This window comes from Callospermophilus lateralis, chromosome 5, assembly GCF_048772815.1.
Source record: "Callospermophilus lateralis isolate mCalLat2 chromosome 5, mCalLat2.hap1, whole genome shotgun sequence".
Taxonomy (NCBI): Eukaryota; Metazoa; Chordata; class Mammalia; order Rodentia; family Sciuridae; genus Callospermophilus; species Callospermophilus lateralis.
This window is the reverse complement of record NC_135309.1, coordinates 150221401-150247241: the sequence shown is the minus strand read 5'-3', so window position 1 is coordinate 150247241 and position 25841 is coordinate 150221401. Positions and strand designations below refer to the sequence as shown.

The 25841-nt window shown below is 34.2% G+C and overlaps 1 protein-coding gene and 1 long non-coding RNA gene across 2 annotated transcripts in view; one reads left to right on the top strand and one right to left on the bottom strand.

Moving 5' to 3' along the window:
- Nucleotides 1–500: 500 nt before the first annotated feature.
- Nucleotides 501–18284, bottom strand: LOC143399494 (uncharacterized). Its single transcript, XR_013091407.2, has 4 exons — nucleotides 18209–18284; nucleotides 6063–6282; nucleotides 5459–5604; nucleotides 501–616 (listed from the first exon to the last, which is right to left on the bottom strand). It is a non-coding gene; the product is annotated as an uncharacterized LOC143399494 (long non-coding RNA).
- C6 (complement C6) overlaps nucleotides 6098–25841 on the top strand; it is a 61450-nt gene continuing 41706 nt past the window's right edge. The window contains exons 1-5 of the mRNA XM_076856209.2: nucleotides 6098–6240; nucleotides 8115–8271; nucleotides 9553–9697; nucleotides 16391–16532; nucleotides 23267–23405. Of these exons, the coding sequence (XP_076712324.2) occupies nucleotides 6098–6240; nucleotides 8115–8271; nucleotides 9553–9697; nucleotides 16391–16532; nucleotides 23267–23405 (726 nt within the window). The remainder of the gene's footprint in view (nucleotides 6241–8114; nucleotides 8272–9552; nucleotides 9698–16390; nucleotides 16533–23266; nucleotides 23406–25841) is intronic.

Sequence of the window (25841 nt, the reverse complement as noted above, 5' to 3'; positions counted from 1 at the left end):
TACAGTATAACTTAGTTTGGAGACTCACAGGAAATATCTAAAAATTTTCATTTATATATTAATGCATATTACCACACTGATCATATTACCCAGTCCATACTATTAGAAATATGCAAATAATGAAAGTTAATTTTGATGATGTCATGAACAGAACAAAATTGTAAGATGGAATCTGTTGGAAATAATCATAATTGTTTAAAAAAATAAAATTGACTTTAAAATCATGCCAATAGTTCCTCAATAACTACAGAAGTAAATATACACGCTCATGAAATTATTGTATGTTACTCTTTTTGGTTTTATTTCCCTATTTTATTGATGCACTATACTTAAAAATAATAATGGGATTTGTTGTTGCATATTTATACATGCACAAAATAAAACAATATAATTTGGTCGCTATCACTCCCTAGTATTTCTCCATTCCTGCCCCGGCTCCCCACGCCTGATATCCTTCTTCCACTCTACTGGTCCTCCTATCTTCATTCATCAACACACACCTTAAATTTCCTTTCTCCTCTCTAGTTTCCATGTATGAGAGAAAACATATGACTCTTGACTTTCTGAGGATGGTTTATTTTACTTAACATAATGCCTTCAAGGTCCATCCATTTTCCTGAAAATGACATAATGTTATTCTTTTTGTAGCCTAGTAAAATTCTATTGTGAATATATACCACATTTCTTAATCTACTCTTCCAAGGATGGTGGTTCCATCCCTAGTATTTTGAGGAAACTCTATAGTGATTTCCATAGTCGCTGTACTAATTTACAATCCCACCAACAGTGTAAAATTGTTCCTTTTACTTTGCATTCCCTCCAGCATTTATTACTGTTTGTATTCTTTTCTGTATTTTTATTGGTACATTATAGTTGTACATAATGGTGGGATTCATTGTTATATATTCATAATATTCAGAATATAACAATATGAAATTTGGCCAATCCCCAGTATTTCCCCTTTCCTTCCTCTAACCCTCGGGTCCCTTTCCTCTACTGATTTTCCTTCGATTTTCATAAGACACCCACCCCAACACACACACATATTTTTGTTTTCCTTTTCCCTCTCCAGCTTCCACATAAGAGAGAAAACATATGACCCTTGGCATTCTGATTTTGGCTTATTTCACTTAATCTAATAGTATCAAGTTCCATCCATTTTCCTACAAGTAACAAAAATTCCTTTTTTCTTTTTCTCTCTTTTTTCTATGAACATAGAATCACTTGATTGTATTAATATTTAAATATAGCAACTGTAAAACATAACAAAGTTGTCACATACAATGTCACATTAACATTTATATGAAATAGAAAATATTACAAAATAACATTAAATAATACAAAAATAAAAGCTAAGTAAGATTTTGTTTAATGTGATGAGTGTGTTTTCCTGTTCAAAAGCTCCTTCCAGTCAGGAGCATAGAAGATAACTCTATCTACATATCTACCACACCATTCAGCCCATTTCTACCTTTGATTTTTAACAGGATTAAATTGAAAACTCCAGCTCACACTAACTAGTTCTCATGAATAGTAGTAATAGCAGGATACTCCTTCTATCTAGCAAAGGAATATCTTCTGAAACGCTGATAAACTTAGGGTCTCAGGAATGGGGATATAGCTCAGTTGGTAGAGTGCTTGCCAAACATCCACAAGGTTTTGGGTTCAATCCCCAGCACCAGCAGGAAAAACAAAACAAAATAAAACAAAAAAACCTAAGGTCTCATAATTGTTTGTCAGTATATATGAAGAACTAAGCTGCAGTCATTCATTTTCTTCTCCAGACACTAAGTTTAGCCCAATTTTTGCTTCAGGGTTTCAAAAAGCAAATAGGTCTTTCTTTTTTAATATTTATTTTTAGTTACACACAATACCTTTATTTTATTTTTTATTTTTATGTGGTGCTGAGGATTGAACCCAGGGTTTCACATGTACTAGGCAAGACTCTACCACTGAGCCATAACCCCAGCCCCAACCCCAAAAAAAGCAAATAGATCTTTTACCGACTGTTTTCCCCCAGTGTCTCAAATTTCTCTACTGGAAAGAAATGGTTAAAAGTTTGAGATACAGAGGTAAGAAACAACAATATCTTCAATTTCATTTCTTTCAAATTTCTTTCCTTAACAATATTCTCTTCAATATGTTGTAAAAATCTTGGGAACATGTAGTAGCTTTTAAGCCTTGCATGCCATAACAATGTCTTTTGGAATGCTTGGATATATTCAGCATGTTGAAATACATATTTTTTCCCTATTATTTTAAACTCACCTTATTAAAAATGTCAAAAATATAATTTGAGTATGACAATTTTATTACCCAAATATCATCTTCAAAAAATTTGCTAAATTATTATTTTTGGGGTAGGGGGGTACCAGGAATTGAACCCAGAGACTCCTAACCACTGAGCCACATCCCCATCCCTTTTTATATTTTATTTTGAGACAGGGTCTTACTAAGCTGCTGAGGGCATGGCTAAGTTGCTGAGGTTGGCTTTGAACTTGCCATTCTTCTGCCTCAGACTCCCAAGATGATGGGATTACAGACAGTTCTGTATCTCATTCATAAACCCTGGTTAATATTTTCATAAACCCTGGTTAATATTTTCAGAGTTCATAAACCCTGGTTAATATTTTCACTTGAGAAAACCAACAAACTTTGGGATGATGCAGTACATGCATATGATTAGTTCCAATTATGAACAAACTGCCTCAAGAAACTGGCCATTCAGTGAGATTCCTTTAATAACATTAACAGCATTTACTGCATTTTCCAATACTTCCATGAGACTCTGTGGAATTTCTCTGGATGCTAAAGCTTTATGATTTATAAAACGATGATTCCACACAGCACCATTATTAGTAACTCCCAGCAACTTTTTAATTGCTCTGCTGTTTTCCAGTTATTCTTGCTGTTCTATTACTTGTAATACTTTATAGTTTTTCCAGTTGAATTTATATTGACCCACAATGCGCTTTCATTTTTCTGTATCAAATTCACTTGGATGTGAGTTTAAATTTAAAAGGTACAAAAAATCCTTCATAAAATCTAACATAAACTAGAAGGTCTGTGTAACTTCCAATATCAGTGTTTCCATCCAGCTGGATTGCAAAATTTATACCAGATTGTAACCAAATAATAAGTGTTGTTTCTAAATGTTCTGCAATAGTCCAATTTCCAAGAGATATTGTCTTATCACTAAGTACAGGTTTTTTGTTTGTTTTGTTTTGTTTTCAGGTTCCATTACTTCCCCTTACCTTCCTCTCCTCCATCCCCCTATTTCCTTTACTCTATTGACTTTTTGCTATTTTCCTACAGCTTTTTAAAAAAATGTATTATGAATGCACATAATGCTGAGACTCACTGTGGCATATTCATATTTGTTATTCCCTTTTCTTTTCTCTCCTCCCTCCCCCTCACCCCTCTCCTTCTCTTCCACTGATCTTTCTTCTATTTTGATGGAATCCTCCCACCCCCACTAATTTTCTCTCTTTTCCTTTAGACTGTCTTCTGCATAGGCATAGTTTTTAATTTATCAGCTGAATTATCATCAAAATTATAATATACCAAACATGCTGGAAGGACAATTTTCTTCAACAGTTGTCGGAACCTTTTCTTGATTGGCAAGAAAATATGATGACAGTAAGATCTTCTCCCCATTAGCAGTAGGCCAATGAGGAAAAATTGTGTTGATATCTTTATGTCTTTTTTCTTCCTCGGAAATATTCAAGAGGCTTATCAATATGTTCAGTATGCTGAGTTTCTAAGTATCTTTTTAATTTTGAAGGTTTTAAACTTTCATTTGCAAGAATATTATTACAAATAACACACTGAGGTCTGTCATTTTCAAAAGGTTTTTCACATTTGATAAAACTATATTTTAAGTAATCTTCATTATAATATTTTTTCCTTTTTGAAATGTGGTTCAAATGAAGTTGAAGTTGGAAGATTGCAGTCAATATTTTGCTCAGTATTGTCAATTTCTACAATTACAGATCCAGAACACATTTCCTATATATTTCAGTCATTACCCTCTTTCTTTTTATAAAGAAATGATCCATTTTAACAGTAATTTATTCTAGTTTTCATAAAGTATAATAATTGCTGCTAACTCAAAGAAAGAAAGAATATAGGTAACATCTTTCCAAAAAATGAACTCGAAATTTGCACATGAACTGAGTTGACTATCTCAGACTTTTCATCTCGCTGAGAGTCATGTTAATATCAAGCTATACTGCACAACAGTATACATGTTGTGAACACTAAGTGACAGCTGCAAGCAAAGGTGGCAAATCATCCCTTTGCCAATGTATATTCTACTCATCCTATCCCTTCCACCAAATACTTTTCTTGTATATTAAAATGTACCTCCAAATTCCTTGAAATATGCGCAATTTAGGCCAAGGGTCTACATAAAACTTTTGGATATTTTATATTTTATTTTATTTTTAAAAATTGTTCATTATGATTCACAGAATTGATTTCATGTGTCATTAATGGGCCACACATATGCTGCAGTACAATGCAGTATTTGTTACTATAATTCTGTAATATGTCTCCAGCATTGATTTTTTTTTTTTTTTTAGTTCTAAGAAGAATGCCATTGATATTTTCATGGGGATGGCATTAAATCTGTGTATTGCTTTTGGTAATGTGGGCATTTTAATATTAATTCTTCCTATCCTTATTATAGTGTATTTTTCAATTTCTTTCTTCAGTATTCTATAATTTTCATTGTAGAGCTTTTTCATATCCTTCATTAATTTTATTTCTGGTATTTTATTTTGTGGGTGGAGGGGTATTATTGTGAACAGGATTGTTTTCCTGATTTGATTTCAGCAAATTTATTATAGGTGTATAAGAAAACTATTGATTTTTTTGTATGCTGATTTGTATCCTGTAAGTCTGTAACACTCCTAAATGACATTTCTAATTCGAAAAGCGAATTTTTATTGAATGATGAATCTAAGCTACGGATTGTTCTAAGCTTTCTTATTTAATTCTAACAAAAACTTTATAAAAGAGGTCAAAGTATTATGTTGTAGATAATGAAACTGAGAGAAAAAGAAGTTAGGTGGATAGCATTACTCTTTTTGAAGTGAGAGTCACTATATTAATCCAGCAATATTGTGTATATTTATATCTATAAACATGTATATCTGCATATATATATACACACATATATATGTGTATATATATGTATGTATTATGAATCCTGTTGCACTTTGTTAGCTATATGAAAATCCAATTGGCAATATTTGGGGGCATACATGATTTTGCAAATAACTGACAGATGCTCATGTGTCTAGAACACATAGTAGGGAACCACTGGTAGAGGTTTTCATTGGCATAAATGGATCAAACTCTCCTGTGGCCTGGGTTGTAGAGCTCCAGGCAGCTTGATGCTCCATTAACACAATAATTAGTGTTGCTGGAAATTCAGTGAAGGAATGCACCTCACCCAAGAACCAGGAATCTTGAAGTCTTCTCATTCTGTCTCAATCCTTTTGCTCCTCCTTGTACCTCATTTTCATCTCCATAATGAGAAAGAGTTTGACTTACAGGTTTTGAAGATACATTCCAGCTATAATTTCTGTGACTCCATACCTAGTGGAGACAGACAGCAAACTCTCTTTAGCAGGTTTTTAGGATGTACAAAAGTAGCCCAAGCTACTTTCCCCAATCCCCCCAAAAGCATAAAGCTGAAACGTAATTATGGGTACTTCCCACATAAAATGAGCAGTCACTTTGAGAAAAAAATAAGATTACATAAATCTCTAACATTTTATGGAATGAAATGAGTTACAGATATTTACTACATACTTTGTCTTGTATTCTACCACTATAGTTCAAAGAAAGTTAATATAATATACTGGATCTTATAGCCATGGTAATCTCCATCCCCAAAAATCTTTAAAATCAAACTTGTACTCATAAGCATATGAATTTGTATGTTCACTTGCCTTAAGGAAGGTAGAAAATGCAAATGTTTCCTAAAATTACATTTGAGTCTGACTTAGAATGACTTGTAGTATTATCCCCAACAAATATTGAATATGTATTACATTATTCAACCTCAGGGCCTGGAGGCTCTCAAGACATGGCCAGACACTTCATCTTCTATTTCATCTTGCTGACTGTGCTGATTGACAGAGCGCAATGCTGCTTCTGTGATCACTACCCATGGACTCAGTGGTCCAGTTGCTCAAAAACCTGCAATTCTGGAACCCAGAGAAGGCAGAGGTGGGTGTGAGCTATGTAGTTTTCCTTTGTGTCCTGGGAGACCTTGAGAATGGAGAGAACAGTATCAGAGGTGCCACACTAAGATATAGGGAAAAATATATCTCAAACAAGAGCTAATAAATTTGAATGGAATTTGAAATCTTTTGCACATAAAGTTAAAACAAAGCCTACTTTTTTCATATTTTTATTTGTCTTTGTTTTTATTCTTCCATATTTTTATTAACGCATTATAGTTTTTCATAATGGCGGGATTTGTTGTTTACATGTTCGTAAATGCACACAATGTAGCAATATAATTTGGCCCAACATCACACCCCATTTCTTCCCCTTTCCCTCCCTCCTCCCTCCTCTTGATTCTTTTCTTCTATTCCATTGATCTCCCTTCAATTTTTATGAAATCCCTCCTAAGACCTTTCTTCACCTTTTCTTCTCTAGCTTCCATATATGACAGAAAACATAACAACCCCCCGACTTTCTAGATTTAGCTTATTTTGCTTAACATAATGTTTTCAACTTTCATCCACCCTCCTGTAAATGACATCATTTCGTTTTTCCATCATGTATATACAACATTTTCCTTATTCATTCATCTGTTGATGGACACTTAGGCTAGTTCTACAGTTTGGCTCTTGTGAATTGTGAGCAAAGCCTACTTTTGTTCTCTCTATAAAAACAAAGGACACCAAAAAAGTTAATTAAGAATCTGTGTGATATCTTCAGTTGACTGACTTACTCAGAATTGCTTCGCAAGCTTTTTTCAAACAACATATAACTCTGCTTGCTTACAGTGAGTAAGTTAATTATAAAGAATTTTCTACTCATTAAACTGAGCCTAACAGGACCTCAGTTGAGCAGCACTGATTGTTGCATACACAAGATGGCAAGAAAACTATTACTTGATAGGATGTAGTATTTAGTCTTTTCACCAATTCATATTACCCACCCCTCATAATTTCTGTTACTCTGTTAAATGTTTCTGTACCGTGGAGATGCTCACTGACTTGAGAGAGAAGGGCATATGGTTAATCTGTTTTAACTATTATAGCACATTTTACAGACTTATTTTAGAAAGCTATTTTTACATATGTAGTTCGAATCTCATGAAAAGTACCAATTGACTTCCAATAAATCATTAACTAAGTGTATGAAAAAAGATTTGTTTCTTCTACTCAAGAGTCCTTCAGGACCTCTCTACCTACCAAATAAAGTACAATATATGCCGTGCCTCTCAATCACACACTCCTTCCTGGATGGTCATACAAGCTTCTCACTCTCTCTTTCAGCTCTAATTTTGTCATTCTCTCTGAATACCTTACGTCTTCTATCTAGGGAATTCACCACATACATTAATCAAGATGTCTCTCCTGTCACTTTGTATTTAGATCTTCAGCCTCACATTATCCTGACCCTGTCTGAATCATTGTACTTACACATTTTGTTTTCACCTTTTAAGAAATTTACAGGGATTTTCTTTCCTGTCTTCTTTCTTTTCTTTTCCTTCCGGTCCTTTCCAGGAGATCTTTCAGGCCAGCTTCATGAATGTGACCAGTACAGTGGCACAGACCCCCAAGCTTAGAATGGCTTCATGCTTGGCTACATGATCTGTCATCACTGTCTTGAAATTCTTTGCTTTGGAACAAGAGATCTCTCTCTTTTTTTTTTTTTTTTTTTTTTTTTTTCATTTTGTACTGGGCCTCAAAAATTCTGGAGCTGATCTGAGTTCCTAGTGTGTAAACCGTAAATATGCCAACCTGCCCAAATTCCCATGAAAACTTGCTCTTCTTTTATCCTCTGTAATGTTCCATGACATTTTTTTTTACAGAGTTAGGGCCAAAGTGAATAACTCTAAGCGAATTTTTTCCTTATTGTTGCAGACAAATAGTAGTAAATAATTACTATTGGGATAACTCATGTGACCAGCTTTGTACCAAAGAGGAGACCAGGCTATGTAATTTGCAAACATGTCCTATCAACTGCCTCTTGGGAGATTATGGGCCATGGTCAGACTGTGACCCATGTATTCAAAAACAAGTAAGTAACGCATAGACTCACCCAGGATATCTGAATCACAACCCCGGTAGTTCTCTGATCCCTGATAGGTTTAACAACATAGAAATACTAAATTGCTTCAGATTCTAAAAATAAACTGTTCCACTACCACTGGGAGAATTTTTTCACTTAGCAGTTTATTTTTGGAGGGGGTGGAAGAAGGGATTCACTTTATATGCCTTGCTGTCTTATGAATACCAAAAGGAAATTCTACTTCCAGGATTGCTCTTGTTTTTATCCATATCTGAATTCCACTGCCTTTGCCTTCTGAGAATTTTGAAAGAGAAATCAGGTACAGATTCCAATCCAATGCTTCAAACTAACCAGAGGTGAGAGGAATGAATCAAAAGCCTGACTTTTTGCTCTACCTCTAAATCACCTCTCCCCATAGGAAAGTCTCCCATTATGTTTATTGTTCCCAGCTGCAATATTTACCCACCTCATGCTCATTCCTGTAAGGGCATTGACCCATGTGAACCCAGTCAGGGTCATGTGTGCTGAGTATGCACATTTTAGAGAAGAAAATGAAACTCATGTATGGAGCACACATTCTCTGAGAAAAACTATTCTGGGTCCCTTACATGTACCACTTCATTCAAACTTCACATCACGTAATATTTTTCTACCCATTTTATAGAAGAGTAAGTTATAGCTCATTAAGGGTTAAATAAGTTGCCCAAGAATATATACCATTAATTAATGAAGCAGCTACATTTTGAACTTGAACTTTCCATTGTCAAAGTCAATACTTGTTAGTCTTCTCATATTTCTATCCTTCCCTCACTCTCCATTTTTACTACTCACCATTTAAAATCCTTTTAAAGTGTGGAGATTGTGTCAACCTTAGTTTCCAATGGTGACTTCCTTATGCAAAAAGAACCTCAAAATCCTTTCATATCTCTTACCTCACAAAGTCTTTGAGTTATAGAAGGACTATTGTTATTGCTTGGAAGAATTTATTGTGCTCAAGAGATGCTCAGTAAACATTTGATGTTGATGCAATTTAGAATTATGATTTCAGACTTAAAGGAAGCTTTATAAATCATTTTGCCCCACTTCTACATTTTACACGTTCGGAAACTGAGGTCCAAGAAGGTAGTGGTTTCCCTAAATATGCACAATAATGAAACTGCAGGAATTGCTAATAAAACTTAGGAAACACTACCATAGGAAGAATCACCACTGTAATTGGAAATGCATTTAGATGCATTTTGACCTTCGTCCTGCCTTGAAGTTACTTACATTTTTCTCCTTTCCTTTTAGACTAAAGTTAGATCTGTCCTGCGTCCTAGTCAATTTGAGGGACAACCATGTACAGAGCCCCTGGTGACCTTCCAACCATGCATTCCATCTAAGCTCTGCCAAATTGAAGAGACTGACTGCAAGAATAAATTCCGCTGTGACAGTGGTAATGTACTTCTGTAAAATGTTCAGTTGTCATAAAAAAAAAATGACCTGACTAAATCAAAGCTAGTACAACTGACTACTTGTTTACCAAGTAGTGGTGCTAAGGCCCCTACAGAGAGAAGAATGGGAAAAAAATAAAGGCACATTTTTTAAAAAATTGGCTATTAATAAACACGACTGTATATAAGAATAATTGAAAAGAGGTAACAGATTAAAAAATATTAATAGTTTATTAAGACAATAATATTGAAATATGTTAGAGGGATGACTTGAAATGATGTAGCAAATTTTCTAGATTGACTCAAAGGAAATTCCAGAAGACAAGTTGAAAATGATTTGAATGATGGTAACATTATCTACAAGTCCAATCCTCTTCACATGCATGAAATCTGATATCTAAGTATCATATTATAATCAAATCTGGACTATATTAATCTTATGTATTCTTTTGTTAATTAACAGTTCTTTAATGGTTACCATTTTGAATATTCTACATCAGATTTCTGCAAACTTTTCAGTAAAGGACCAGATGGCAAATATTTTAGCTTTTGAAGGCCATATGGTCTAACTTGCTACCCCTCTGCTCTGGCACTGTAGTACCAAAGCTGTCCTTGACAGTATATAAACAAATGAGCATGGCCATGCTCCATTAAAATTTTATACAGAAACAGGTCATTTTAGTACATGAGCCCTCATTCACTGACCTCCTGTCTAAATAGTCAATGTGAAGTTACAACTAAATTAGATTTCAGATGAATGAACTCTATATCATTTCTATGTACTCTGGGATCTACTGAAAAGTAAAGTATTTATAACAAGATAGCAAATTTCAAATTCCTTAGAAAATTTATCCAAGAGCTTGAAACTAACCCTCCCCCACACAACCCCCACCGCCTGCTTAATAGTCCCTGCCTCTTGCCTTTAGCTTTGCCAACATTTCTGGATGTCAGGCAGAAATTCTGATGTCACACTTTCCCTTTATGCTACCCCAATTCTGGGAAATGAGAGTGGGATTTGGGTAGGAAAATATACATCATGTCTACATGAATAAGGTCATGTCACAAATTGACTTGAAGAGAAAAAACAAACAAAATTTTAATGACAATGGCTGAGGGTGATACAGATGAGAGCATTGCATCCAGAATATTAACCAGGTTTCAACTGTGTGAATATTTCAGTGAAATTGGCACAGTTGCATTAAAATAGTTTGGAAATAATAATCTAGTTTATATATATTATTAAATTAAACTATAGTTATATAATAATGATAGAATAATTATATTATCTTTTTAATTTTTTAGTTGTAGATGGACACAATGCCTTTATTTAATTTATTTATTTATTTTTATGTGTTGCTGAGGATGGAACCCACTGCCTCACACGTGCTAGGCAAGCACTCTACCACTGAGCCACAATCCCAGCCCCAATAATTATATTGTACATCATGTACCATATTGAAACTTTCATATATGTTTCCAGATCATCTCACATTTGGGGATGATGGGACAAATTGAGTTAAAATCAAGATTTAGAACTGAAGTACAACTATTTGAAGCTGTAAAGATGGTTTTTGCAACAAATATCCAGGAAAGGCTCCTTTATTTCAGTAGATGTTATGAAATTCATTACAAAAGTGTTTTGAATAAGCCAAAAAAATATTCACAAGCTTGAGAAGGCTTTTGATTTATCCATGAATCACCAGGACAAAATGACTGATTTCAGAAAAGTTAGCCGTGTAAGTACAGCTAGTTTCCAAATCATCAGTTAAATGTCCATAGACATTTTTGATGGAAAACACACACACATACATACACACACACACACACACACAACTCCAAACCCTGCATTATTGCATGTCTGTAGTATTTGATAAACAGATAATACCCAGAACTCCCTGCTGCCCAAACCCATTTACCCAGAACTTTTAGATGTCCCCACAGTCCAGCCACTGACTGATTAGCCCCCAGCACAGGTTTGGTTGATATCCTTTCTGATTTAGGGATTCAATGGCTTTTTGTCTGTAACTATTCCATTGTAGGTGATATGCTGTTATATGGGCCTTTTAAAAACCCACTAATGCCACTGGGGATGAGAATGAGGGTTTGGATGGACAATTGTTTGCCTGACTTAGGATGTTATTTGACCCTCACTTAACAAGAATTAGTTAAAACTAATACTCTATATTAAACAGACTCACCTTGTTTTATTTCTTCCCTCATAATCACTGTACAGACTATCCCAAGAGTCCCCAAGATTAAATATATTATTTTAATGTACACATGGATTTTGAGAATTCTTCATAAGACTAATTCCCGTGCCCTGTGAGCACTTCTCTCTCAAAGCCCTAATTTTAAGCATAAAAAATTAGAGAATTTACACTGATTAAAAAAAAAAAACAGTGCAAGTATAGCAGGTTTTCAATTGACCAGCAATATGTTCATAGCTATTGATAAAACAGAACAAAATAAAACAACCCTGGTATTGCAGTAACAGAAAACAGTTCAAGTAGGCAAGAAACACCTGAACAACATCTAAAGGATTGCATATTTCCAAGGGTCAGTATATACAGTAATCACCCCCTATCCACAGTTTCACTTTCCATGGTCAACCACAGTCCAAAAATACTAAAGGAAAAATTAAAGGAATAAACAATTTTTAAATTTTAAATTGCACAATTACATTTTATTCTGAATAGAGTAATGAAATCTTATGCCATTACATTTTGTCCTGTCCGGGACGTGAATCTTCCCTCTGTCTAGTATATTCACACTGTATACACTACCCACCCATTAGTTTCAGTTATCAGATCAACTACCAATCTGTGGCAATGCTTGTGTTTTACTAAATCCTTAATATTGTACCCCAAAGCCCTACAGTAGTGGTGGAAATTCAGATATGTCAAAGAGAAACCATAAAGTGCTTCCTTTAAGTGAAAAGGCAAAAGTTCTTGACTTAAAGAACATTTTAAAATAGTAAGCTAAGGTTGCTAAGATCTAGGATAAGACTGAATCTACTATCCATCAAATTATGAAGCAGGAAAAAGAAACGTGTGCTGATTTGGCTTTCATACCTCAAATTGCCAAAGTTATCATCACAGTATGTGTTAGCTGTTTAGTTAAGATGTAAAAGGCACTTTAGTTAATGTATAGGATTTGACACTATCATAGTTAATATATAGGATTTGACACTATCAGAAATTTCAGGCATTAACACAGAGTCTTGAAACCTAATTCTCACATATTAAGAAGGCTGTATATGCACATGATAGCTAAAATATACTAACTCTATGAATCCTGTAATATTAAAACTGCCCTTCGTCTTTCCCTGCCTATAAGTTAGAATATTGGTTCCTTTCTGTGTTGTATTCCACTGAGTTTCATTCTCAGCTATGTCCCACTAGGACTATATTACTGCCATCACGTATTCCTAAACATCACTCAAGAGGTATTGCCACAGTCTGGCTGGGTAAACTAACCGGGGGGTGACGAGCAACTTGTGAAGATTGATACAGTGGGAGCCGCTTTATTGCAGGACAGCAGAGGTATATATACTTAACTAATTACACACAGTTTATCTTAATTAACATAAACTAGATATAGCAGTCAAACAATAAGGAATCCTCATCATCTTAATGATTACACACAACTTAATTGACATAATCTAGACACAGCAGTCAGTCATTAAGGAATCTCTATCATCTTAATGGCTCCCTGGCCAGAAACCACTCCTCCTAGCATACTGCCAGGCGCCATCTTAACTTGGTTGTGGTCCTCATCAAGGTATCATCTTTCTTTCATTCCTATACTTGCTATTTGGCCCCTTTCAATATCAAATGAGTAGATTTGCTTGTATTCTCCTGTATCCTATGCCCTAAGTACAAAGCTAGGCTAATAACAAACATAACCTGCATGAGTATCCTGACTTCTTCTTAATAAAATATAATGCTTTTATAAGGTGAAACTATACCAAAAATTAGATTCTTCTTAAATTTGTAAGTGCCAGGTTCAAAAAAATTTTAAATGTAATGCAGATTCATTTTTCAAATGGCATTATCTCTGTTTCAAATTAAATCATCCATTCTGTTCTTTCCTTTAAAGCAAATTAAAGATACATTGTTGTGTGAGTGTGTGTGTATTTTTTTTTTTTAGACGCCTCTTCCAGGTTATATCTTGAGATTGACAGAAATTCAATTTCATCTACATTTTCATTTTTGTATGATTATGCTTCTTGCAGGTATAATTATAATAATGGTCTGGACACAATGCAAGATCTTGAATAATCAAAGGAAGATAATTATTTTCATTACACCCTACTTTTTATGTGAAGATTATTAAATAAAAGACTTGAAACTAAGTGCTTTTTGAGGAACCCCAGCTATCCCACTCCTTGGTATTTATTAAAAAAAAAAAATCCTAAACCCAGAATACTATAGTGATATAGGCTATAGGCATATCAATGTTTATAGCAGCTCAGTTCACAATAGCCCAGTCATGGAACCAGCCCAGGTGCCCATCAACAGATAAATGGATAAAGAAAATGTGGTATATATTCAAAATGCAGTTTTATTCAGCCATAAAGAATGAAAGTATGGCATTTTCTTGTAAATGGATGAAACTGGAGAATATCATGCTAAGTAAAATAAGGCAGACCCAAAAGGTAAGGATCCAAATATTTTCTCTCATGTGTAGAAGCTAGACCAAAATGAGGGGGAAAGATGCTCAGGGAATCCCATTAAAATAGAAGGAAGATCAGAAGAGTAGAGGAAGTGGGTTAAGGGGGAGGAAGGAACAGTGGGAAAAGAGAGAATCTGCAGAACAAAACTGGCCAAATTGTACTCTGTTCATATATTAATATAACAGTAAATTTCACCTTTATGTATATCTGTAAATCACCAATTAAAAATAAATAAATACATAATAAACAAATGGGAGAACAGTGGATTAGAGGATGAGGAATAGGAAGTTGGAAAAGGGGAGGGAAAAGAGGAGGCACTGGGAACTGAAATGCAGCAACATTTCATGCATATATTATTATATCAAAATGAACCCACTATTATGTGTAACTATAATGTGCTACTAAAAATGCTTTTTAAAGAGACAGGAACACATCCCAATTCATACCACTATGCCAAGCAGAAGTGTCATAAGAAAATTATAAAACAATATCCCTCTTGATTGTGGATAAAAAAAATACCTTCAACATAATACTAGAAAACTGGCTCTAACAACATATAAATCAATTAGACCTCAAAATATCATGCTAATAAAATAAGGAAAAATATTTCAAAAATTTGATTGAACAGAATACCCAATTTCCCTAACCATTTTAGTCAAAACAGTAATGCATAGCTATAGTGAGATTCCAATCACCATTTAAACTAGTCAACCAGATAATCATGAGTAAGGCATTTAATTTTTGCCAGTGATACCAGTAACAATGGTACACAAAGCAAGAGACTAAAGGATAGGAAAGGGGTTTATCCATCATTGTAGCCAAGGCATTTTAATTTGCATAATATGTAGTTACTCACTGATTTCAAGGATCCTTATGAAAGTCAGCAAGACAAAAAGGGAAGGGAATTATCTGAGTTCATGGAGTTTGTATTATTTGTCAAACTCACTCAGGTAACTTGCTGCCTCAGCACTTACTTTCTTACCATGGCACTTAAATTGTCCAAAAATATAATTTCAGATGATAAGTTACATGTATACAAACAATTATATACAGTAATTATATCTAGGAAAATATACAGCAAGTCTAGTTTATCAAATAAATAACAAATTATAGTGAAATAGTGACTTATTTAAAACACCCAGATCCCAAGTGTGCAGTTTGATTTTAACAAATGTGTACACATTTGTTTATGACCATATAAACAACCCCCAGTGAAGATTTTGAAAGTTTCCATAAGCTCAAAAAGTTCCCCTCTTCCTTCTAGTCAATGCCTCACCTTATTCTTGTTCTTGAAAATCATACAGGAATTATACAGCTTGATTCTTATGTGTGCCTTCTTTTGCTCAACATAAATCTTTAGAGATTCATCCATGTTATTCTTGGAACCATTAGAGTGAATGAGTGAGTGAGTGAGTGAGTGTAAAATAATTTTTTTTCAATAAAAAGGACTCAAGCCAGATGTGGTGGTGCACACCTGTAATCTCAGCAACTTGAGAGACTGAGGCAGAAGAATGGCAAGTTCAAGGTCAGCCACAGCAATTTAGCAAGGCGATAAGCAACTTGTTGAAACCCTGTCTCAAAATAAATAAAAAGGGCTGAGGGTGTGGCTTAATGGTAAAATCCCCTGGATACCAAAACAAAAGAAACAAAAAACCCAGGGGCCCAGCCTTCATTCATACCATCTGAATGAAAGAAAATTCTGAACCTACGGGAAATTCTATTTCTATGGAGCATGATCTCTACAGCAGGTCCACCATGATGAGATTGCAGAATTACTTTTCTTTTTAAAAATAATGAGAACTGTTGGCAACTAAATCATTCTATGGAGACTTGTATAGACTCAAAATCTAAGAGAAAATATCAGTTTATCACTCCCTTTCCATACGTACTAAACTGTTACGAAAAGTAATAAAAACTTCTGTCACTCTTCCCTTAAAATGTAAAATGTTTGTGTCTCAACTTAATACACTTTCTTAAATGTGAATGTGTTACAACACTGTTGTGTGCTTTCCTTGACCAGGTCGATGTATTGCCAGCAAGTTAGAATGCAATGGAGAAAATGACTGTGGAGATAATTCAGATGAAAGGAACTGTGGAATAACAAAGGCGGTATGCCCACGGAAGTATAATCCCATCCCCAGTGTAGAGTTGATGGGCACTGGGTATGTAACATTTTTTTTTATTATTTGGGGGAAAGGTATCTCAGAATGAGTGAGCTAGAGGCAGCAGTGCAACAGTGAGCCACATCATTAGCCATCTTCCTCATTAACTTCTTACAACATCCACCAGCCCCATCTGATATTGTGTTATCTATCATGTTCAAGCAGCATGTGGTCCTGATCCTCACTGCTAGGGTAAAAAATAATTTGGAAATGTTATGGGTTCTTTTTCTTGTTCTAATTCTCACACATGCCTCTGAAAGCCCTGTTATGGATCAGGTAGATTAGCTGGAGGCAAGCCAGTCTAGGAGTTACCAGAATGGAATCTTCGGACTAGGTCTTAAATAGATAAGTAACCACTTAAAAATACCAGGAGCAAATTGAGAAGGAGGGTATCAGAAAAGTCTGAATGAAAAGAAAATTCTGAAACTATTGAAAATTCTATTTCTATGGAACATGACCTCTACAGCAGGTTCACCATGATGAGATTGCAGAATTATGAGTGAGTGTGTTGAGGTCACTCACTCATAATTAGGAGAGAAGTATAGTCAGTCCTTTGGTATAAGAAGCAAGCCCAAGAGTCAATAATAGGAGACAAAGGCAGAAAGAAAGGAGTTGGGGAAACATAGAAAATATGAAAGAAAAAAAGTAAGAGTAAAATTTTTATGAATATGACTAGGGATGCATAGATAGGCCAATATAGTCTAAAGACAGAAGTTGAGACCATATGGTAATGTTTCAAATCTACCAAGTAGTAAATGGTGAAAACAGAATTCAAATCCAGACTTCAAAATTCAGGTCATTATTTCTTTCATTTCATGCTGATTCAGGAAAAAAATCTGCTTAAAGATAGAAAAATACTGGGAAAATCCTCAAGAGATCACACAGCCCTGTGTTTGAATAGAGCCCAGAAATTCTAATTTTCCTGTTTCAGGAATATTCAGTCATTAAGGGCATTGGGAGTTTAGCAAGAATTTCCAAATTCATTAGGCTGAGCCAGTACCTTGGGATAGTTTCGGAGATAAAAGAGAAATCAGGGGAAACAGAAGAATTGAGCCTTAGTTTGAATCATTAAAAAAAAATAATAATCAGTAAGGCCAGTCTCCAGTGCCCCCATTCCCCCTTTCCATTTGGGCTAGAGGGCAGGCAGGCTGCTATCAGCATCTATTGCTTCATACTGGACTTTAAAAATTTAAGTCTTCACTTATGTTGCCAGAGTTGCATAATATGAAATCTTGAGGCCTGAAGAACAAACAGCCACAATTGTAAATACAACCTCATTTGGTTTAGAATAAAAGCCAGAAGCCATTGACCAAACTCAGAGGCACCAGTAAAGGACAGATATTAGTATGGAAGTAAGAGGAGCTGGGTTGTAGGCCTGGTGCTCCAGTAACTCACTACATCACAGCCAAGTTACTTAACATCTCTGGGCCTCAGTTTTCTCATCTGTATTTTGGAAGGTTACAAACTGACTTGAGTTTCTGTTCTAAGAGTTTCTAATTACTGCTGATTTCACTGAGAGCACTTCAACATACCTTTTTTTAAAAAAAAAAAAAATCAATGTATAGAAATGATTTCCTTCTTTTCCTTTCTCTGGAAGAAATCCTCAGCCAAAAACTCCTACTAATAATCACATTTTCTAATATTCTTACTGGTGAAAGGAGACATTACAAACTTACCTCTTGTTCTGTGGGTCTAGACTCTGCAGTTACAGATGGGAAGGACCACATGCTATGTGTACTTTGGCAGGAGGACTGTGTGGCCTTCTGCCAACCTGAGAAGTTGTCCCAAGGATTCTCAGAAATGAGCAAAAACTGCTGGCTCAGGGACAGCCAGTCCTCTCCTTGCTCTGCAGGGACTGAGAATTAAGAGTTGCTTACTGTAATTTCTTTCTCATCTGCTGGCCTTAGAATCTTTGCCTCCTCTCCTGCCCTGCCCCTGCACATTTCAATCCACAAAAGATATCCTAAGGTGGCTGTTCCTTTTATACAATGACATCACTCCAAGAAAAACTTTAACAAAATATACCAAAATCCCTACATTGCCAACATTAGTCACCAGGTCCTACATCTGAATTAAGAATCTGGCAATAATAGTATGCTGTTATTTTTTTATCAGGCTCATTCAAGGTGCAAATATAAATGTACACATATTCATGTGTGTGTGTGTGTATGTGTAAATATGCATGTTTATATATGTATAATTTTTAGTTTATATATCTTTAATTAGTAGTAGAACCCTTACCTAACATTTGCAAGGCCCTGCATTCAATCCCCAGCTCAGACAAAAATAAAAACTAAAAAAGTTACAAAGTAAACAGGCAAAGAAAATGAAATAAAAGCACTTGAGAAAGAAAAGGTATTACATGTCACTATGTATTTGAAACATGAAAATATTTAAAGTCAATATAAACATCTCAGAGGGGAGGGCAAGATTGAAGCTAAAAACTGTTCCATAGTTAGCTCCCCAAAGATTCCGTGGGCATGCCCTGATGGAGCCTCCTTCATCAGAATCCTATCTCCAGACTCTCTGCAGGTGGCTGCTAGCTTCATAGATTCCCCCCAACCTGGGAGCCACTTTCCTCAAATAACAAACCGAAGTACATAGTATGAGGCCTTATAAGACCAAGAGTTCTTTTTTCCACATCAATTCCTCTTATCTTAGAAAATGCAAAAAATGAGTCTCAAGCACACTTGTGTCAGTCATGTGAATGTAAGCAGTTTGGAAAGTTCTTCCCAGATCAACTTCTCATACTCTCTCCTTCAAACACCCAGTGATAGAAATTCAAATATGAAAGCACATCTCATGTTGTGCTTGCAGTTCCTGAATTGTGAGGTACATCTTGGAGAACACACAAGAATCATTCTTTTTTTTTAAAAAAAAAATGTAATTTATAATGCACATATTATACAATGCAGCCATTGAAAGTATAAAATTCAATAGTGCTTAGTGTAATCAAAGACATATGTAACTATCACAATATTATTTTAGAATATTTTCATACCTGTATTCCTCCACACACACGTGCCCCTAAAAAAAACCCTCTGCACCTGTTTTCCAAAATGGTTGCATCATTTTACATTCACACTAGTTATGCTTGATTGAAATCTATTTCTCCAAATCTCCACCACAGTTTGTTTTCATCCATCTTTTTGATTACAGCCATGTAATCAAAATGCTGTGAAATGCTACCTCAAATTGTGGTTTTGATTTGTATTTCTTGAATAACTAATAACATTGAGCATCTTTTCATGTACTCTTTGGCAATTTACATGTCTTCTTTAAAGAAATATTTAGTTTCTGAACCCTTACCCAATTTTTAACTGAATAATTTGATTTTTTATTATTGGTTTCTAAGAGATTTTATCTACTTTGAATACAAGATACTCAGCAGACATATGATTTACGAATACTTTCTCCCACTGTGAGTTGTCTTTTCACTTTCTTAAAGGTGTCTTTGGAGCACAAAATTGTTCAATTCTGATAAAGCTCAATATATTAATTTCTTCTTTTGTAGTATGTGCATTTGGTGTCATATCTGAGAAGGCCTTCTTCAATCTAAGTTCACAAAGATTTAATTCTATGTTTACTTCTAAGAATTCTGTAGTTTTAACTCTAAAATTTAAGTTTCTGATGTAGTTTGAATGAATTTTCCATATCAAATGAGAAAGGTTCCAACTTCATTTATGACTTGATATGACTTTCAAGGTGTCCACCGATCTTGGTTAAAAATCAGTTTTGCCTCATCAAGTTTTTTTGGCACTCTTGTTGAAAATAAACTGACCAAAGACATGTGGATTTATTTCTGGACTCTTAATTCTTCCCCATTGATTAATATGCCTGTCCTTACGCTAGTACCACACTCTCATGATTACTCTGACTTTAAAGCAATCTTCCTACCAGGAAATGTGTTTCCTCAAAATTTGTCCTTCTTTCTAAAGATTGTTTTGGCTATCCTTGATCTCCTATACTTTCAGTTGAATTTTAAGATTAGCTTATCTATTTTTGGAAAATAAAGGCAATTTGGATTTTGATAGGTAATATTTTGAATCTGTAAGTCAATATGGGAAGAACCTCCATTTTAACTATATAAAATCTTTTATCCCATGAATATGCAGTGTCTTTCTATTTATTGAAATCCTATTTAATATCTTTCAACAGTTTTTCATACTTTTAAGTATATAGGTTTTAGGCTACATTTTAAAAATACATCCCTAGGATTTTATTTCTTTTAGATACTATTATAAATAGAATTTTTTCTTAATTTTATTATTGACATGTTCATCACTATTATATAGAAATATATTTGATTTTTTAATATTCAATATTTTGAATAGTAATTCTGCTTATTTATGATGTATATTGTGGAATTTCAGTACACACATACACTGTGTATTAATCAGATCTGGGTAATTGGCCGGTCTATCATCTCAGACATATAACATTATTTTAGGCTAGGAACACTCAAAATCTTCTCTACTATTTTGAAATATTCAATTAGTTGTTGCTAACCATAGTTATCATATTGTGTTATAGAACATTAAAAGCTATTTCTTCTATACCACCATACTCCTGGACTCATTAACCATCCTTTCTCCATCCCTCTGTCCTCCTAGGCTCTGGTGACAGCTATTCTAGTTTCTCCTTCTTTGACATCAACTTTAGCAATCCCCATATAAATTAGAACACGTGGCATTTGCCTTTCTGTGCCTGCTTATTTTGCTTAACATAATAGCCTTCAGTTCCGCCCATGTTTCTGCAAATGACAGAATTTTACTCTTGTGGCTGAATAATATTCCCTTGTGCAAATGTACCATATTTTCTTTGTTCATTCATCTGTCAGTAGACACATGAGTTGATTCTATATATTTTCTATTATGAATGGGACTCCAATAAACCTGTAACTACAGTATTTCTTTGACACACTATTTCAATTCCTTTAAATATATACTCCACAATGGGATTGCTTTATGATGTGATAGTTCTATTTCTAGTTTTTTTCAGGAACCTCCATATTGTTTTTCATAATGGTTGTGCTAATGTATATTCCCACGAACAACATATATGAATTCTCCTTTCTCTATAGCCTTGACAGCATTTGTTATTTTTGTCTTTTTTATAATCGCCATTAGAACTAGATTAAAATGATATCTCATTGTAGTTTTTAAGAACTTTAAATTCTTTGTGTGTGTGTGTGTTTACATCAATGTAATTATATTAGTTGAGAATTCACAAGCACTTATATCAGCCAATTATTTATTTATTTATTTTTATTTTTAATTTTTTTTAGTTTTTGGGTGGATACAATATCTTTATTTGTTTTATGTGGTGCTGAGGATTGAACCCAATGCTTCATGCATGCTAGGCAAGCGCTCTACCACTGAGCCACAACCCCAGCCCCAATAATTTATTTTTAACATTATTTTACAGCTTCAAAAATTATCCCTGCATTTCTTGGGTAGAATGGTGCTGTTAGTTGATTAGAATAAGTGTCTAAATAATTGATTGAATTTTTTACTTTAAATCCAAATGTGTAATAGAAGATCATAAAAGCCTTACCTAGTGACCTAACTTCTTGATGTCTTCCCAACCAGGTGAGTCTGTCTTTTCTCACCTCTGTAAGGTAGCTATGGAAGATAATATTGCAGCCTCTGAGAGGGGTGAAATCTGTTCAGTTCATTTTGCCTTTTGAGTTAATACTGTAGATGTACAAAATAAATAGACATGTAGGTGGTAGGTGACCTTCTTGAGTCCTCTCAAGTACCCCACCACCACCAGAACAGACAGGTGTACCTATGAATCATGAAGGAGGGAGGCCGGGAGGGATATTCCTCTGCTACATGGAATTTCCCAAAGGTATTCTCTAACTATGTTATATGCTCTATGGAATACAAGGTTATCTCATCAAATGTATTTGAAAACAGAAAATTCATATTTTTAAAGGCTTTGGCATGACAGTTAGAAGATATTTTTATCACTACATAAAACAACATTACTAAACTTTTTGACAAAAACTATTTACAGAATGCATATTACAATCTCTATGAATCTGAAAAAAATAGTAGCATCTTGAAGAAGTTTTTCATCTATCGAAAAGAACTTCTTAAATGTATGATTGAGTTAAACTTTTTAAATTTGTGCTGAGTTAATTAACCTCTTTGTGCCTCAAGTCTTCATCTGTAAAATGATTGTAATAATCGTATATGTATATGTATATCATATGGTTATAATAGATATTAAATGAGTTAATATTTGGGAAGCAATTACTATAAGCATTTGTCAAATAAATCTTAAATATTATAATGAGCAATTGATAAGAATAATAATTTATTCTAATTTCATTACCATGTTGATATTACTATCTCATTAGTACCTCTCTATAAGAATTCCTTTATTGTAGTATACTGAAGGGAGTGGCCCCAAATGATACTCATTATTTTATAGTCTGATCACAAAGTTTGCACTGGCTTTTTAAGGCATAAAAAATTATGAATTCAATTTTTATTTTATATTGAAAATCTAGAAAAAAGAGAATTTTATTGAGTCATGGGACAGAGTTTGGGCTTTTATCCCTCTTTGGATGCTCCACCGTGGATTAGAAAAAAAATGGGTTTTTCTTCCAGTCATTTATCATGAGTCAAAATTGTTCAGGAAAAGAAATTTCTTTCATATAAGTAAGGTAAATTTTAAAGATTGGTTTACATCTATTGAATTTTTGAAAATTACTTTGTTTCTAGGTTTCATTTTCTGGCAGGAGAGCCCAGAGGAGAAGTCCTCGATAACTCTTTCACTGGAGGAATATGTAAGACTGTCAAAAGCAGTAGAGCAAGTAATCCATACCGTGTTCCAGCCAATCTGGAAAGTGTCAACTTTAAGGTATGCTAGTCTATCATGGTGGCAGCTCCACCACCATGATTACAAACTAAAATTATAATGAAAAATTAGTGAGAAATGAACAGAATAGAAAGGTAGTGAACAATTTTAAATTGCCTATTATGTGTGTGTATTTAATTGTTCCATAACTCAGTGAGGTTAATGTTATGGTAAATTTAAAGATGAAAAAAACCTAAGACATATAAATTTTAAAAACTATAGAAAGAAGTGGATAAGAGGGCCAAGAACAGGTTTCCCTGATTAAAATTCATCTTTTCTCCAGTAAACATAGACCTCTAGCATATCTCACATAGATAAAGGGCTCAATTTATTCCAATTTTTCTCATATCATAGCTAGTTTTCTTCTATAACAATGAAATTTAGACGTAAGAAAGTGTTGGGAACCCAAGAAAAATCAGGAGTAATCCAAGTATGATAAACCAATTCTGCTTACCTTCCTTTCTATTGTATTAGTTGGTTTGGTTGTTTTTGCTTGTTTTTCAAAGTAGCAATGAGCTACTGCCTGTAGCAACGGCCTGTTCTCAGAATCTACCCCAGTGCTTCACATGTAAATGCTCCATACTTGTTAAATAGTGAGCAAACTATTTAACTTGTGTTAAATGAAACAGAAAATACATGATTTTAATCGTGAAATCCATGCATATAAATGTGACATAGTGGAGAAAGTTTCGAAAGATCCAACTATAGTTTTTGACAGTATGCGTTCACCAAGTAGTCATTCAACCCTTCCTTTAAAGAGACCTTCTTATACATGTAAATACAGGCATTTTTAAATTTGATACACTCAATTTAAAATTGTCTAATATACACAAATGAATTTTGGGAAGGTATGGGGCTCTACTGTCATATTTAATTATCTCTGGGAAGACGAATGATACTACTATTAAGATGCATTATATTCAACAGGATTTGCAGACAGAGATAAAAGGCAAACATTTATGTATAATGTTACTCTACTGGAAGAAGCTTTCTAGTCCCTAAACAACCAGCTCATAAGCTCAGTTTCAAAATTCAACATTTTTTTTAATGTACCTACCTGCTATTTCTTGCACTTCCTTTCAAAAGTGGCCCTGGATTTCTCTATTCCCTTTACAAAGTAGCATTCCCATCATCTACACTCTCTGTTCCTTCTTCTCTTCTCACACCTGTTTGATCAATAACTTCTGTTAATTTTCTTCCTCAATATCTTTGCAACACAATCTTTGCAAAAGATGGGCACTCTGAATATTTCACTCATTTACTTCATATTTATTAAGAACTCATAATATTATAATATACAAATTCTTGCCTTTAGAATAAAATCCAAATACTTTTGGAGGGCATACAAAATCTGGCTCAAATTTCCCAGTCTAATTTTTCACTACTGCTCATGTGTAGTCCCTCTTGCCCCACCATAATACATACAGTCAGATTTTCTCTGAGCTTTTGTTCAAGATGCCCAGTGCTCCCTGTTGACACACTAACATCTTTTTCTTTGGTGTGTCATATGTTTTCTTCTTGAGAGCAATTTGTAAAACCAAATATTTGTAATCTGAGTTTTTTAAAGAGATAGTAAGAAAATGTAAGCAATGACATTTATATTTAAATAAAATAATTTCATTTCTTTGTTATTAACTAAGAGCTTTACTTTGTGAACACTTTAAATGTGAACTAGCATATACTACAAAATCTGAAAGTCACACTGAACTCTTGACTATATTTTACTGTTAACTATACTCTTTTGCAACTGTGTTATTTTGTCTTAACTAATTTTGCAAGTTATTTAATGGTGACAAGTGGTTTATCTCTCAGTGCATCTTACTTAATATTAAGTATTTCAAAACAAGATTTTTCCATTGAAAATCAGACAAGTATATTTAACATTAAGAAGTACTCTTCAATTTTGAAATTTTAGAAATTCATCTATTATCTCTTCATACCTGCATAATCATAATAATTTTACTTCTTCTTGAGAAATTCACTTTTCCACCCTTAGCTCAAGTGGGTCCCACCAGGTATTTGTTTCCTCTTACTCCTACTTCAAACCAAGCAATACTATTAATCACCCACCGGGCAGAACCAATTGATCAACAGTCTTCCATTTCAGAAACATAGCCAGTAGAGTACTGAAGTTCAAGATCTCAATAAAGCAAAGAGCCCACAGATAGAATGAAAGCAGGATCAGACAGAATCTCTTCCCCACTTTTGCTGGTTATTACTTTTCTGAAAGGTACCTTAAGTTACACTGAACACTGAATCAAAGGCACAAACTAAAACTAGCCTTCATTGTTTATCATGAAGTCCCAGTTTAGGCACCGTTTCAGGAAATATCACTCCTATAGATCTTATATTTATCTGTGGAATCTGATTGGCAGCACAACACTTACCACATTGCATTAAGTGTTTGTGGTTATCACTCTCCTAACTCCCTGATTAACT